The sequence below is a fragment of the Penicillium daleae genome (assembly GCF_028827525.1).
Source record: "Penicillium daleae strain IBT 16125 chromosome Unknown utg000008l_segment0_segment0, whole genome shotgun sequence".
Taxonomy (NCBI): Eukaryota; Fungi; Ascomycota; class Eurotiomycetes; order Eurotiales; family Aspergillaceae; genus Penicillium; species Penicillium daleae.
The window spans coordinates 93,836-106,238 of NW_026623156.1; the positions used below are offsets into that span (position 1 = coordinate 93,836).

The window sequence follows — 12,403 nt, forward strand, 5'->3', positions numbered from 1 at the left end:
TTAGCCCTTTTAGGATTCTCTTTTATAAGACCTAGCGTCTTATTTAATTTAGCCTTCTATGTATCTTCTTCGGCTATGCTAAGGGTGTCTTTCATCACCCTAATCTCCTCCTAATCGCCTATTTCTCCCGTATCTCGACCTGTCTGTTCCGCCTAGACTGCTATTGCGCATCCCCTCGTTTACTAGCTAACTTATAACAGGACAATTATAAATCATTTATAACAAATAAATTAATAAAAGGAAAACTGCTATTTAGCCCACTTTCCCCGCTCGCTATAGGCCGTTATTCCAGATCTAGTATGACTTGAATTCCCCTATTTCCTCGCTCCTAAACTAACGCTTTGTCATGCTATGTATCCCGCCAACTATTCGTTCGGTCCAGACCTGGACCATTTTGGAATAATTTGTACGACCTATACGCTGAATATGATTTTTAACCACTCTCTTCTCTTATTAACTCTTAGCTTACGCCGCCCTAGCACATCCGCGACCCATTTCTTCCCCTCTCCTCGGTCCCTTAGGTACCATGAAGGCTGTAGGTGAACACTTCGCAGTTATAGCTCCTGTCAGTACGCGCAATTTCAAATGCCTCTAGGAGAAGTATAGCAAAGTTAGTTTACTTGAAAAAAAACCCCCGTATCGAGCTATGCGCAGTGCTTTGACGGTTTATTCGCGGACACACACAGGCGAGAGACCGCATATCTGCTGTTATGAAAGGTGTAGTAAAGCATTTTCAGATGTGACCTTCTTCGAGCTCGGCGGGTCTCCTTTTATGCTAGCGAATTACCCGCTATAGTAGCGAATGCAGCTATTAACCAACCGCTACGGAATACATAGCTTCTCGATTCTAGGACCAACGTCAACGTGTGCAATGACCGCACAAGATTCGAGACTTTCCATAGAGCTAGAAGGACGATCAACCTCGGCTAGGGCTCAGCGATAGCTACTGGTTTTGGACGAGCTAAAATTCGCATTACCGATGATAAGGGCAAGATTCGATAGGAATCATCCCCGAAGTGTGGTATTCAGCCGAATTCGCCACTAATCTAGTCTCTATATCCGATCTAGAGACGAGAGGTCTCTATTTCAACAGCAAGTTGCCCGGGGTAACCAACGAAAGGGACGAGATAGTAGCCCTTTGTACGCGGTATATACGATTGTACGTCCTCGAGACGGATAATCCGCAGGGAGTTGCATTAGCCGCTTCATACGCTGCGAGCGTAAGAAACCTGGCTAAGCCAGTAAGCACTGAGATCTAGCACCGAAGATTGGGTCATCTATCTAATCAACGCATTGAAAGACTCGCAGAAATGGTCGATAGCATCGAGATTGAGCGAAGATCTAAGGAAACTACACTGTCAAATCCTGAGATATGGGCTGCATGTCAGCAGACTCAAGCCTAGCGTCAGATTTCGCGACGATCAGCGGAAAGATCAAAGGTCTACGGCAAGTTTGGCCGCATTTACTTTGACGTTATGCAGGTGGAACCTGCATTCAATAGCCACTAATGGATTACCCATCTTTACCTCGAGGGTATACGATTTCATCTGATAAAGACCCATAACACCAAAGATAGCTACAGGAAGGCAGTACTCGATGCAATTGCAACCTGCCGGAACCAATTCGGTATACATATACGAGTATTCAAGAGTGATAACGAGAAATCGCTCGATATAGCCTTTGCGAATTAGCTTGCAGAAGAAGGGATTGTATAGGAAACCAGCGTGGTCGGCACACCTAAACAGAACGGGTTTATCGAGAGAGCTGGAGGTGTTATTATTAAAGTCGCCCGAGCGTTACTCATTGACGCGAATCTGCCGAAAACACTATAGCCATTAGCAGTAGAAACAGCAGGATATATCCTGAATCGGACACTAACCATGCTCCAAGACGGTCAGACTGTTATCCCATGGGTAGAAGCAATGTCGGCCAAATCTGAAGAGCAGATTCGGCCAAACCTTGCGAACCTCCGCATATATGGCTGTGCAGCATGGGTGCGCGACCGTCACCTAGCCAAGAAAGATAAGATGGCCTCGAGGGCTCAATTGGGTTATCTGGTTAGTTATGTAGCTAGTAATATCTAGAAGATCTGGTTCCCTGCCACGGGCGTGGTACGTCAGGAAAGAGACGTTATCTTCGATGAGACCAGAAGATTCGATGGGATCGAGGGCTTACCAAGCTAGTTAGCAACGATTCCTACTATTGATCTATGGCGTATCGCTCCGAAAGAGGTGGAGTATGAAGAATCTTCGGATGAAGAGAATATTCGATATCCTCGGCGAGACCCCGAATCACTATCTAAGGATGCCGGCAAGCCGTCCCCCGCGAAGACGCCTGAACCAATATTTTGGCCGATACCAGAGAATACCCCGATGCTGCCTATTGGGCAGGAGAGAACCATTACAGAGGTCCCCGGGGCATTCCCAGAAGAACCACTCGAAGGCAGTGACACTGCATTCCGTCCTCCTGCTAGTTTAGCTGAGGGGGTAAGGATACCAATATCAATAGCTGAGATTGGACCAGAAGACCAGCTCAACAGCGAACTGTATGAGGCTATTCAGACGGATCCACTAGAAGGTTATCGAGAGAGAGGATCGATAGCGCCTAGGGATATTTCGGCAACGCTCACAGAGAGCAATATCGTGACGGGTAAGCGTACTCGAAAGCGTCCGAAGCACTTCGACGCGATGATTGCGACCAAATACGGAGAGCAGGAAGAGGACTCGCATGAAGGCCTTCTGTTAGCCTTCAAAGTAGCAATGGCCTCTTTAATAGACCAAGATCGACTCATGAGAGACGACCTACTACCAGAGCCGAAGAGGAGGCAGGAGATGCTTTCCCATCCGCATCACGCAGGATTTATCAAGGCAGCCGAATTGGAGATAGAGACCTTGAAGAGAAAGGGCACATTCGTCCAAACTGAACGCCCAAGAGACCGTTCGGTTCAAATCTTGCCATTGAAATGGGTTTTCGCATATAAATTCGACGAGAACGGCCTCCTAACGAAGCATAAAGCCCGAATCTGCGTTCGAGGAGACCTTCAGAAGGTTTCAATGGATGAGAAGTACTCGGCTACGTTAGCCGTACGCACTGCCAGGTTCGTCTTTGTATTAGCAGCACATTTCGACCTCGATATGTCACAATGGGACGCGGTAAACGCATTTTTGAACAGCACATTGCCTCAGCATGTGTATGTGGATCTGCCTCCTGGCCTATACCCAAATCATCGAGGGGTATGTTGGAAGCTGTTGAAACCGCTGTACGGCCTGCGAAATTCGCCGAGACTATAGCAGCAAGAAGCCTCTCGAGTACTCAAATCCCTCGGTTTCTGCGTGGTTGACGAAGATCTCTGCCTGTTCGTTAGAGATGGGATTATCATAATCTTCTACGTTGACGATTTGATTATGTTGAACCACAAAGGTCAGAGGAAAGAGGCTGCAGATGTAGCCAAGAGCCTTAATAAGGCATGGGAACTTGCTCAATAGGCGAAGCACAGTGGTTTTTGGGCATTCGCATTCTCCGAAATAGGGAGAAAGGCCTTATTTGGCTGTGCCAGGATGCCTACGTGACGGCGATGGCGCACAGGTACAATTAACCGAAGGCAAGAGACTCGATTCTCCTCCAATAAACATCGCATTACTGAAACCCTTCGAGGGCATGGCTTCGGATGACAACGATGGGAGTATCGTCCAAAGTGGGCTCTGCCTAGTATGCAACGACGATTACTAGGCCAGATGCAGCCAAAGCGACTGCCTTCCTTGCGCAATTCCTGTCGAATCCTTCACCAGAGCTCTTGCATGCAATTGCCGGTGTAATTGCTTACCTATACCACACACGGTGGAGAGCCATCTGCTTCCATCGAACAACTAGCGATTTGCCTAGTGTTGAATTCTCTAGTGATGCCTCATACGGAGATAATCATGACAGGAAGAGCTCTGCGGGCTACCTGTGCAAAATCTTTAGAGGTGCGGTTGACTAGAAGGCCGCTAAGCAGAGAACGGTGACGACCAGTACTACTAAAGCCGAATTACTGGGCGTATCGGAATCCGTCAAGTCCTTCTGCATGTGGCTTCGGATCTTCGACAAGGTCAATTTCTCTCTATGTCACCCTCTCTCTCTCCTATGCGATAACAAGCAGACTGTGCAGCTGTTAACTAAGGAAGCACCTCGATTGAGAACGCGCTTAAGGCATATTGACATCCACCAGCATTGGCTGCGTCAAGAAGTGCAAGCCGGAAGGGTGCCAGTTGAATGGGTTTCAACCGAGAACATGCCCGCAGACGGATTAACCAAGATCCTACCTCGCCAATCGCATGCCAGATTCGTTAGGCAGCTACGCCTCGAGGATATTGAGCACTTGGTTGACCGGTAATGGCAGCAAAATCTCATGGAGGTTTTGCTGAGGGGGTGTGTCAAGATTGTGGAGTACTAAGTGTACATGTCTATCCATTACATGGACCTTTCCTTTGTCGGCTAGATTGCCATTTTAGTATGTATTTCATATGTATCTGGCGGTACCGACCTGGACACTAATCAGGTCTCTCGAATACTCGGGTACACCGCTAGGGGACAACTCAACATTGCCCCTATTGTTTAGGAGTTTCTTCTTCAATCAGTCAGTCAATCAATCGAGTAATCAACTGATTCTTCTGATTCCGTTATCTCCTTATTGGCTATAGGCTATACCTCCTTCATACAGTATCTTATAACTTCGATAGCATACTAGCTATTGAATTTGAATGAATTTCCGAGGTTTCTGCCTCGCAATATTAAAAGTAGGCCCTAGGGGGCGGAAGTACCCAAGGTCAAATACTTGTGGAACACCACTGTACAGCACGTCCCGAAACCGGTGCGACCACGTACACAATCTCCAACCCGAATGCCAAGACACACTATACTATATGTAGAATAGCCCCGGAATAGAAATGTTCCTTTATAACTGTCCTCACCTGACGCGGACCTTCAAGACTTTTGATTGTTTCAGAAAATAAATCGCTTTACGTATAACAGCCCTGTGTCCAAGTGGCACCTTGCTCTAATAAAGATGAGCTGTATGAATTCTCTACGTTAGTCATATCAGTATGCTTGCTAAGAATCCGTGTTGACTGACTTGGTTACAGAGGGTCCAAATGTCGAACCAACTTCATTTCGTTTCCTGGACTTACCGTTCGAGCTTCGAAGCCAGATAATCAAATTATCAATCACCAACAATCTTTCTTAACTAAAGAAACAGCGAGATATTCCTAGGACCGGATTTGAAACAGAGCCGCATAGTTTCACTATCAGTGCCGCAGGTCTCCAATACTACCTCCTCATATCTCTAGACCTTTTCTCTATCAGCAGGCAGATACGGCGTGAATCGATGGCTATTGCCTTCTATAATACCTCGGTATGTCTTCAGGTCGAGATACCTCGGTATAGTGGAATAAGCGAAGTAGCTACGTCAGTATCTAGAAACCTCGACGTGTTGAATGTATATCCTCTACTATACGACTCCGCACGAGATATCACGGTTATCTTTCAACCGGAGCCTGCTCATACTAGTGGCCCATTTATGGAGACGAAGGATAGGGGCCCTACCCTTTCCCTAAGGGACCGCCTAACCCTCTCAGTTATGATTGGACTAATCTATTGTGTTAGATTCCCAGTATTTGCTTTAGCTAAGCTGGCTAGTTTGGTGCATAGATCTGTACCTTTCCAAAAGAGGCACGTTGATCTTCAGGCTCTTATTAACACTATTGCACTTGGCTTTAAGAGTCGCAAGTCCCTAAAAATCATTCTATATTTGAACGACTTATATCTTCAAGATCTCAGATTATTCTAGATTTGTTTGAAGCGCCGTCTGGTTCTATCTCACTGGAGGAACGTTGGATCTTAGTGGAAGACCTTTGTGAACGGTGGCAACACCCTAATGTGCAAGAGCGTATGATGGAAAAGTACGAGGTTGAGTATAAGAGTCTTGTCGAGGCCGCCACTCAAGAAGCTGGGCATAAGCCCCTATTGGCTGTCTGTCTAAGCCTGGAGCAATTTGAGGGGTACGATGATGATGATTTTGACAAAGGAGGGTGCGAGACGATTGGGAAAAGACGAAGAGTGTGGCTAGATTAATGCCTATGAGTTCGGATCGAGACTACAGCATTTCCGGTTGGAACAGCATTGTGTTACCTAATATACAGAGGGATGCTATTTGTTCTAGATAGGTTTAGAGGTCCTAGATATAATTATTACAAGCTAAGACGTAATTTAAAATATAGTTCAATTAAAGGAAGACGAAATACGTGTCTAACTAGCAGGGGTATTTTAGATAAACTCCAAATACAGATTAGTATAACTTAGTATTAGGGTTGGAGAATTAATCGGAGAGCGTAGGTAGTCGCACCAATTTCGGGACGAACTATACTGTTGCATACTTTACTTCTAAGCAATTGAAACAAATTTGATCAAGAACAGGAATCTACAATGATTATTATCGGTCAATTACTAGAGAAACTTTGTCTATACCCTAGACGAGGGTGTTTGAGCCACAGCAACAGACAATTTGCTTAACCTCCTTATCGTGCTCGATATTAACCCCAAAAATTTACGACTTCTATCTAATTATCTCACCGTGTAGGCTTTATTCCTAGCCGTTCGGTAGAAAATAGGGGCACGAAATTGAAATAGTATTAGAGCGGTCAAGTAACGGCGAGCTTGAGATTAGCCCGCAGCTTACCTGCAACAATTAGAAGCGAATTAGAGGGCTTTATTAAAATTGTTAGCTCCTAATAGCAAGTATAAAGGGAAATCATATTCTGATTTAATTTCAAAGAACTGTAGAGCGAAATTCTGAAGAAAATAAAAGACAAAAACCCGCAGCGGAATAAAGGCTCCCGTATTGCCAGCAACATAGAGTTAGACTATTAACAACGTTCCGATCTCTTAGTCCGAGTCCGAGTCCGATTTCTCCTCCTTATCTCCTAGTTCCTCCCTAGCTTTTTTGTAATGTTCATATCGTGCATAAGATTGCTCTTCTAGCTTGATTCGTTCTTCCGCGCTTATTTTCTTCTAGCCTTTCCTCTTTTTCAACTCTTTGAAGTAAGAATTGTAGCTGAATCTTTGAGGCTGGCGCCTAGCTTGCTTTCCCTTACTCTTGTCCACACTCATAGAACTTGTCCTACGAGTGGTTTTAGGTTGTATAAAGAGCGTATCATGTTCCGGCACAGTAGAGAGCTCGTCGTTAGACTCTATTTTGATAAAGGAATAACCAGGCTGATTAGGGGTTTCAAGCAGCGGAGACTCAGCTTTAGTAATATATGAAAACGGATCTTGCGTAGGAGACAAACTACGTGACGCTTCCCGGCGTTGCTTGCCTGCTGCAAACTCCTCTAGAGGATATAGCGAAGGTAAACGTTCCTAGCCTCTTCTACCTAAATAACTTAAATGTAGTGCCTCTTGGCCCTTCTATGCGGTAATGATATTGCTCGTAGCTATCACACGACCTATGAGCCGGATAAGGTCTGACCTTAGGATCTAAGATGAATGCCGCTTGGACAACTTATCTAGAAAATCAATATTCACAAGAAGCAGTTCTTGATTATCTAGGTAAATGTTTTTCAACTTGATTTTGATCTAAGTTTAAGGGGCCCGCTTTCTTTCCTTCGCCGGATCTATTAATTTAATTACGCTTCCGGTGATCCCTATTATATTCTTGCTAGTATACCGAAAATCCTTTCCTCCTCTATCGTTTTTGACCTTAACGAGCGTTATCCGGTAGTGTAAGAGGTTTAAAACCCTATTAGTACTAAAACCATTTATACGCCGGAACCGATAACTCGGCGCGCTGCGAGGTCCACTATAGAGGATAAAGAAGCGACTTCTTCTTTTACCCCTAAAACTATCGACTATTCCGACCTCGCTACTATCAAGGGTTATAGACCGAAAGTCTGCGAATAGCGGTTCGAGATCCTTATCTAAGGATTTTAGCTCAGGAGTATCGGACTGCGATAAAGCTGAAGACTTAGTATTAGTAGATACGCTTAGAGGAGCGTTATTTATATCTATATCTTTAGGTTCCGGCATAGCTTGATTGTTTATCGCTTCCTGTAGGTACTCTAGTTTAGACTAGGCCTTAACTAAGAGCTCTTTATCTACGGCTTGTGTACCGTCTAGTGTTTTATCTTAGATAGACGCTTATGCGTTCGCTACTTAAGCTTTAGTAGAGGAGAGATCTCTATTCGTAGCCTTTTTCAGCTTCTCTATAGCCTCGTTGTTAGTACTAGGTTTCGAAATACCTGCCCCGCTTCTTATTAAGACTATAATAAGAATACCTAATTAAGAGAAGCATGATCATTGCTTCTAGATACGACGGAATCTCCAGTATTTATAACTTATCCCGGCTCTGTATAGAGGAAATAGTTCAAGCATCAACAAGCTTATAATAACTGTCTATCTCTAACTAAAACCTTTAGAGCTCATATTAACAACCCTACTAGCTCTTAGGAAAAGATTTAAGGTACCGCCTTATTTTCGTGATTAATATTCATTCAAGGCATAGTAAAGATAGAAAAATATCAAACCGCAGCGCGTTTAAGACTCGGCTTGTCGATATTTATTCCCTCCTTATATTTATAATCGAGCGACTTGCAAGCACTATAGGGAATACAGCTTATATCCACCAACTTCACGTCCTTATTATAAATTAAGTCACTATATTATATAGATCGTTCGTAGGGAAGACTAAAAAATAGCAAACTCAAAGCGTGAGGTCCTTAACTTAGTAAAGAATATATATGCCAATCACTCAAGCAGCTCTATACAGGTGTTTCAACCGTAAGCACAGCTTTACTTGACAACTAGCTACTACATTGCAAAGAAAATAGTGAAGCTAAATAGCATAAGAGTCGCCTTCAAATATCAAAAGCCTTCAGCTCGATACCACTGCACCGGTATTTTCCGCTATATTTAGACCTACGGCGGATCGCTACTTGTTTGAAAATCATACTCGATAGACTGTACTGTAATTTTACGCTAGGTGTGTATAGAAGAATAGTGGACCTACAACATACGACTCTTAGATAGCATCTCAACTGATTATTAGTGAAAGGAGGCTCAATTTTTGAGACGGAAAAGAATACTATAAGACGCTTTATAGGGGCCGCGCGTGTCCGTTAATGTCGCCCAAACCCGAATTCAGAATCATGTTAGGGAGCGTGTTTATTAAGAGATATTATATTGGCCAGTAGTAAGCACAAATATCGCCTACCGTGAAGTCGGATACCGTCGTCGGTGCTTAAGCTTCTATTACCGCGCATACCACTATTGAACTCGTCGGTAGAGCATTCTGCTGCATCTGATCGATCTACAGCTCTTGATAATAGCCAAGCTACTCAATCTACAAATAATTGACGGACCGATCATTAGCTGATCTTATAACGAAGATTTGACGATGACCGATTGTACTTCCGTTTAATTGTTCTGCCGACCTACCTTTTCACCACCCTCTCTTTTGACCACCCTCTCTTTTCACCACCCTCTCTTATCAAAATCGCCCTACTATAACCATAACGGAATCATTTCTACGACGGTATTAATTAGATTCAAAGCAGGATTGATACACAGCAATATCGACAGAGTCACGTTTAGTAAGTAAAAAAAAATAATTATAATAAAACGTGATTAAATAGCGAGTCGCCTTAGTGCGATCGGAAAAATTAAACTAAACATGCCTCCAGGACGAGAGCTGATCCTGAATTCTTCCATCTTCAGGTTTGAAATCAACGATGACAATACCAAGGATTTAGGCTGAAATCGTATTACGTAACCGATTTCACTCGCTTCTATGCTCGAAATGCTTGAATTCTGGCTGAACGGCGTAGCGGATTTAAACTCCCTATACCCTGCTCTTTCCTGGGCCTAGTTCTCCTCATGCCAGCCTCTCTCTTAGAAGGTAGAAGTTTGTTAAAATCGGTAATGTAATCTTTGACCTGAATTAGCTTTCCTATACTCTAGATATTGTTAAAGCACCTACTATCAAGCAAGGAAGGAGCCACCTTCTCAATCACTTCGCGTTCGACCTAGAGGCTAATGTGCAGATCGAACTGATTGGCCCTATCCACACTTGGTTTGGCATCTGAAACCAGGCAAACTTTTAATACCTGACTGTTTGTTGTGTTCCAGGTGACTTTAATTTCGCATATCGACCAACCATCCAGCCCCTTATCAACTTTAATAGGTCGAGGCAGGCTCTATCCGTTGAATACCTATAGCAAACTCTTTTTGATTTTGGCCTCGTTCACCGTTACGATCCCTTCAACAAAATACATCGTTATATTTTTGACGATCTTGTAGCACTAGATACAAGATATCATCTTCAGAGGAGCCACGATATCCTATTTTTCATTAGTCGTCTTGCTCAAAAAAAGATCATACATATCAACGAATATGCTCACTATAGTGATAGTAGATTGAATCAGCCTATTTTCATCTGGACATTTAAATTATCAAAAACAAGAACTTCAGGAGTGCTCCTTATATAGGTTGAAGTTGAAGTCTCAAAGAGTGGGTAACTAAACAAACTTGCTTACGTAAAAAATAGCGTCCTGCGAGCGATAAACTAGTTCCTGAATTATGAGGACAAGGATATTAATACCCGCCGAGCAGTCAGTAGCTACATAATAAAAAGTGAAGCGTTTATTGCTCGGCGAATATCTGGGACACTTACCATAGCTGTATTCCTAGACGAGTAGCTTGACCCGAACCCTCCTCCTATCATTAATCTATGATAAGATAAACCAAAGGCCCCTAGAAGTAAGCGTTAGCTAGGGAGACACTGAAAGAAGATCTGACTAATACCTTGTCCATGTTATAAGAGGTATTTGTCAAAAAATCATGCGAGAAAGCTGAGTGAGGAATTTGCGATAATATAGTTGCTCTTTTTCTCCGTACAGGGTCCACAGTTATTGGTTCTCTTAATCAAGACTTTGATATCAGTCAAGTCTCCCAAAATATTCCAAGGAAATAATCATGATCGGTAGCGGGTTCTATTCTTTCCCGTTGAAGAGATGAATGGATAGAGTTGGATTTAATATATTAAGCATAATATAGAGCCCACTCGTTGAAGAGATGATAGGGAGTGGTTGCCCTTATATAGTACAGTACCAACATTATTAGGAAAAGCCGCAGCTAAAGGCATGATCTATAAGATTTCTTTGCCTGTAAGTTCTCTAGCGGCTATTGAGCATACTGTAACCTGCTAGAGAGGAGTTAAGGAAATCACTAATAGTGCACGGCAATGTCGATAACGGCGCAACGGCTCGAATAAAGGGAAATATCTATCCCACAAGTTTATCGTTGTGTGTTTACAATTGCAAGGTTGACTAATAGCTATAGATTTACGGAATAGAGAGTAAATTAGAGAAATTTTAAGGGACCTCTAATAAAGCCCGTTAAAGCTTTCCCCGAAGTCTCTCTAGCTACATAGTCGTTTACAAGACGAGTTAAGGGAAGAGAGACTATAGAAGAAATACATAAGAGAACACAGGAAAGAGCGAGATCTGTAGCCGGTGGAAGTCTGAAGACATAGAAAATAGAGTCCGTGTAATAGACGGTGTACAATACTACATCGGGCAACGCTAGAATATGTATTCTCGGAGTATAGCCCACCGATGATTTATGACCGTTAGATCTGATTCTCTCCCCGTCCCTTCAAGTCTGCACTTTCGCGCTAGGAAAACATAGCTCCGAATTGTTCATAGCCATAGCAAAATACAGAGGATTTCGAAAACAGTTTCTCCCCCAGACATATACGCTTTCTTTCCCAGCGCCCCACCCTGATTACGCTAATCTGAATTCGGCTAGACAACGCCTATTCAGGGGGGGATCTCGAGTAGGTCTCTCGGAAAGAAAGCATATATATCTAGGGGGGAAGCTGGTTTCGAAATCACATATTCCAGATGCTAATAAACGCTGACTGTACATGGCCCACTTACCTCTGTTCCGACAGATCCAACTCTCTAAACATTAGTCTAACCTTGAATAATTAACTTCCTACCCTACTATTTTTCCGACTACGTTACTAAGTGTTCTAGTTGTCTTTCTATACCCTCTACCTTAGTACTCTATCATTCGCGCTAAATACTAAAGCCATCATTACCAGAATATAATGCATCATTCCTCTATTCGCAGGATTAACAGTGCTTTTAGTAGCAGCGTAGAGGTAAGTGAAGACTAGACCCTCGTCTCAGATCCCGTAGAGCGCCGACGTATTTAAAATCGTATTACGCAACGAAAATATCGTGAGTTCCCCTCTAGCGCCTATCTAAAGTAGAAGTCCATTTTCAATAACTGCCCAAAATGGCGGAAGCGACGACTGGATTTAGAGCACCGTGCCGAAGATCCTACCCCGCTAGAAGAGTGTCACGGCGAA

The 12,403-nt window shown here is 43.5% G+C and overlaps 1 protein-coding gene across 1 annotated transcript; it reads left to right on the forward strand.

Annotated features, from left to right (window-relative positions):
- Positions 1-1,880: 1,880 nt before the first annotated feature.
- On the forward strand, positions 1,881-3,485 carry N7458_008740 (uncharacterized protein; the record flags this gene model as incomplete). Its single annotated transcript, XM_056912122.1, has 4 exons — positions 1,881-2,057; positions 2,085-2,111; positions 2,184-3,233; positions 3,291-3,485. 4 exons carry the CDS (start codon positions 1,881-1,883, stop codon positions 3,483-3,485), a joined length of 1,449 nt encoding a protein of 482 aa, XP_056760971.1.
- Between the last annotated feature and the right edge of the window lie 8,918 nt (positions 3,486-12,403).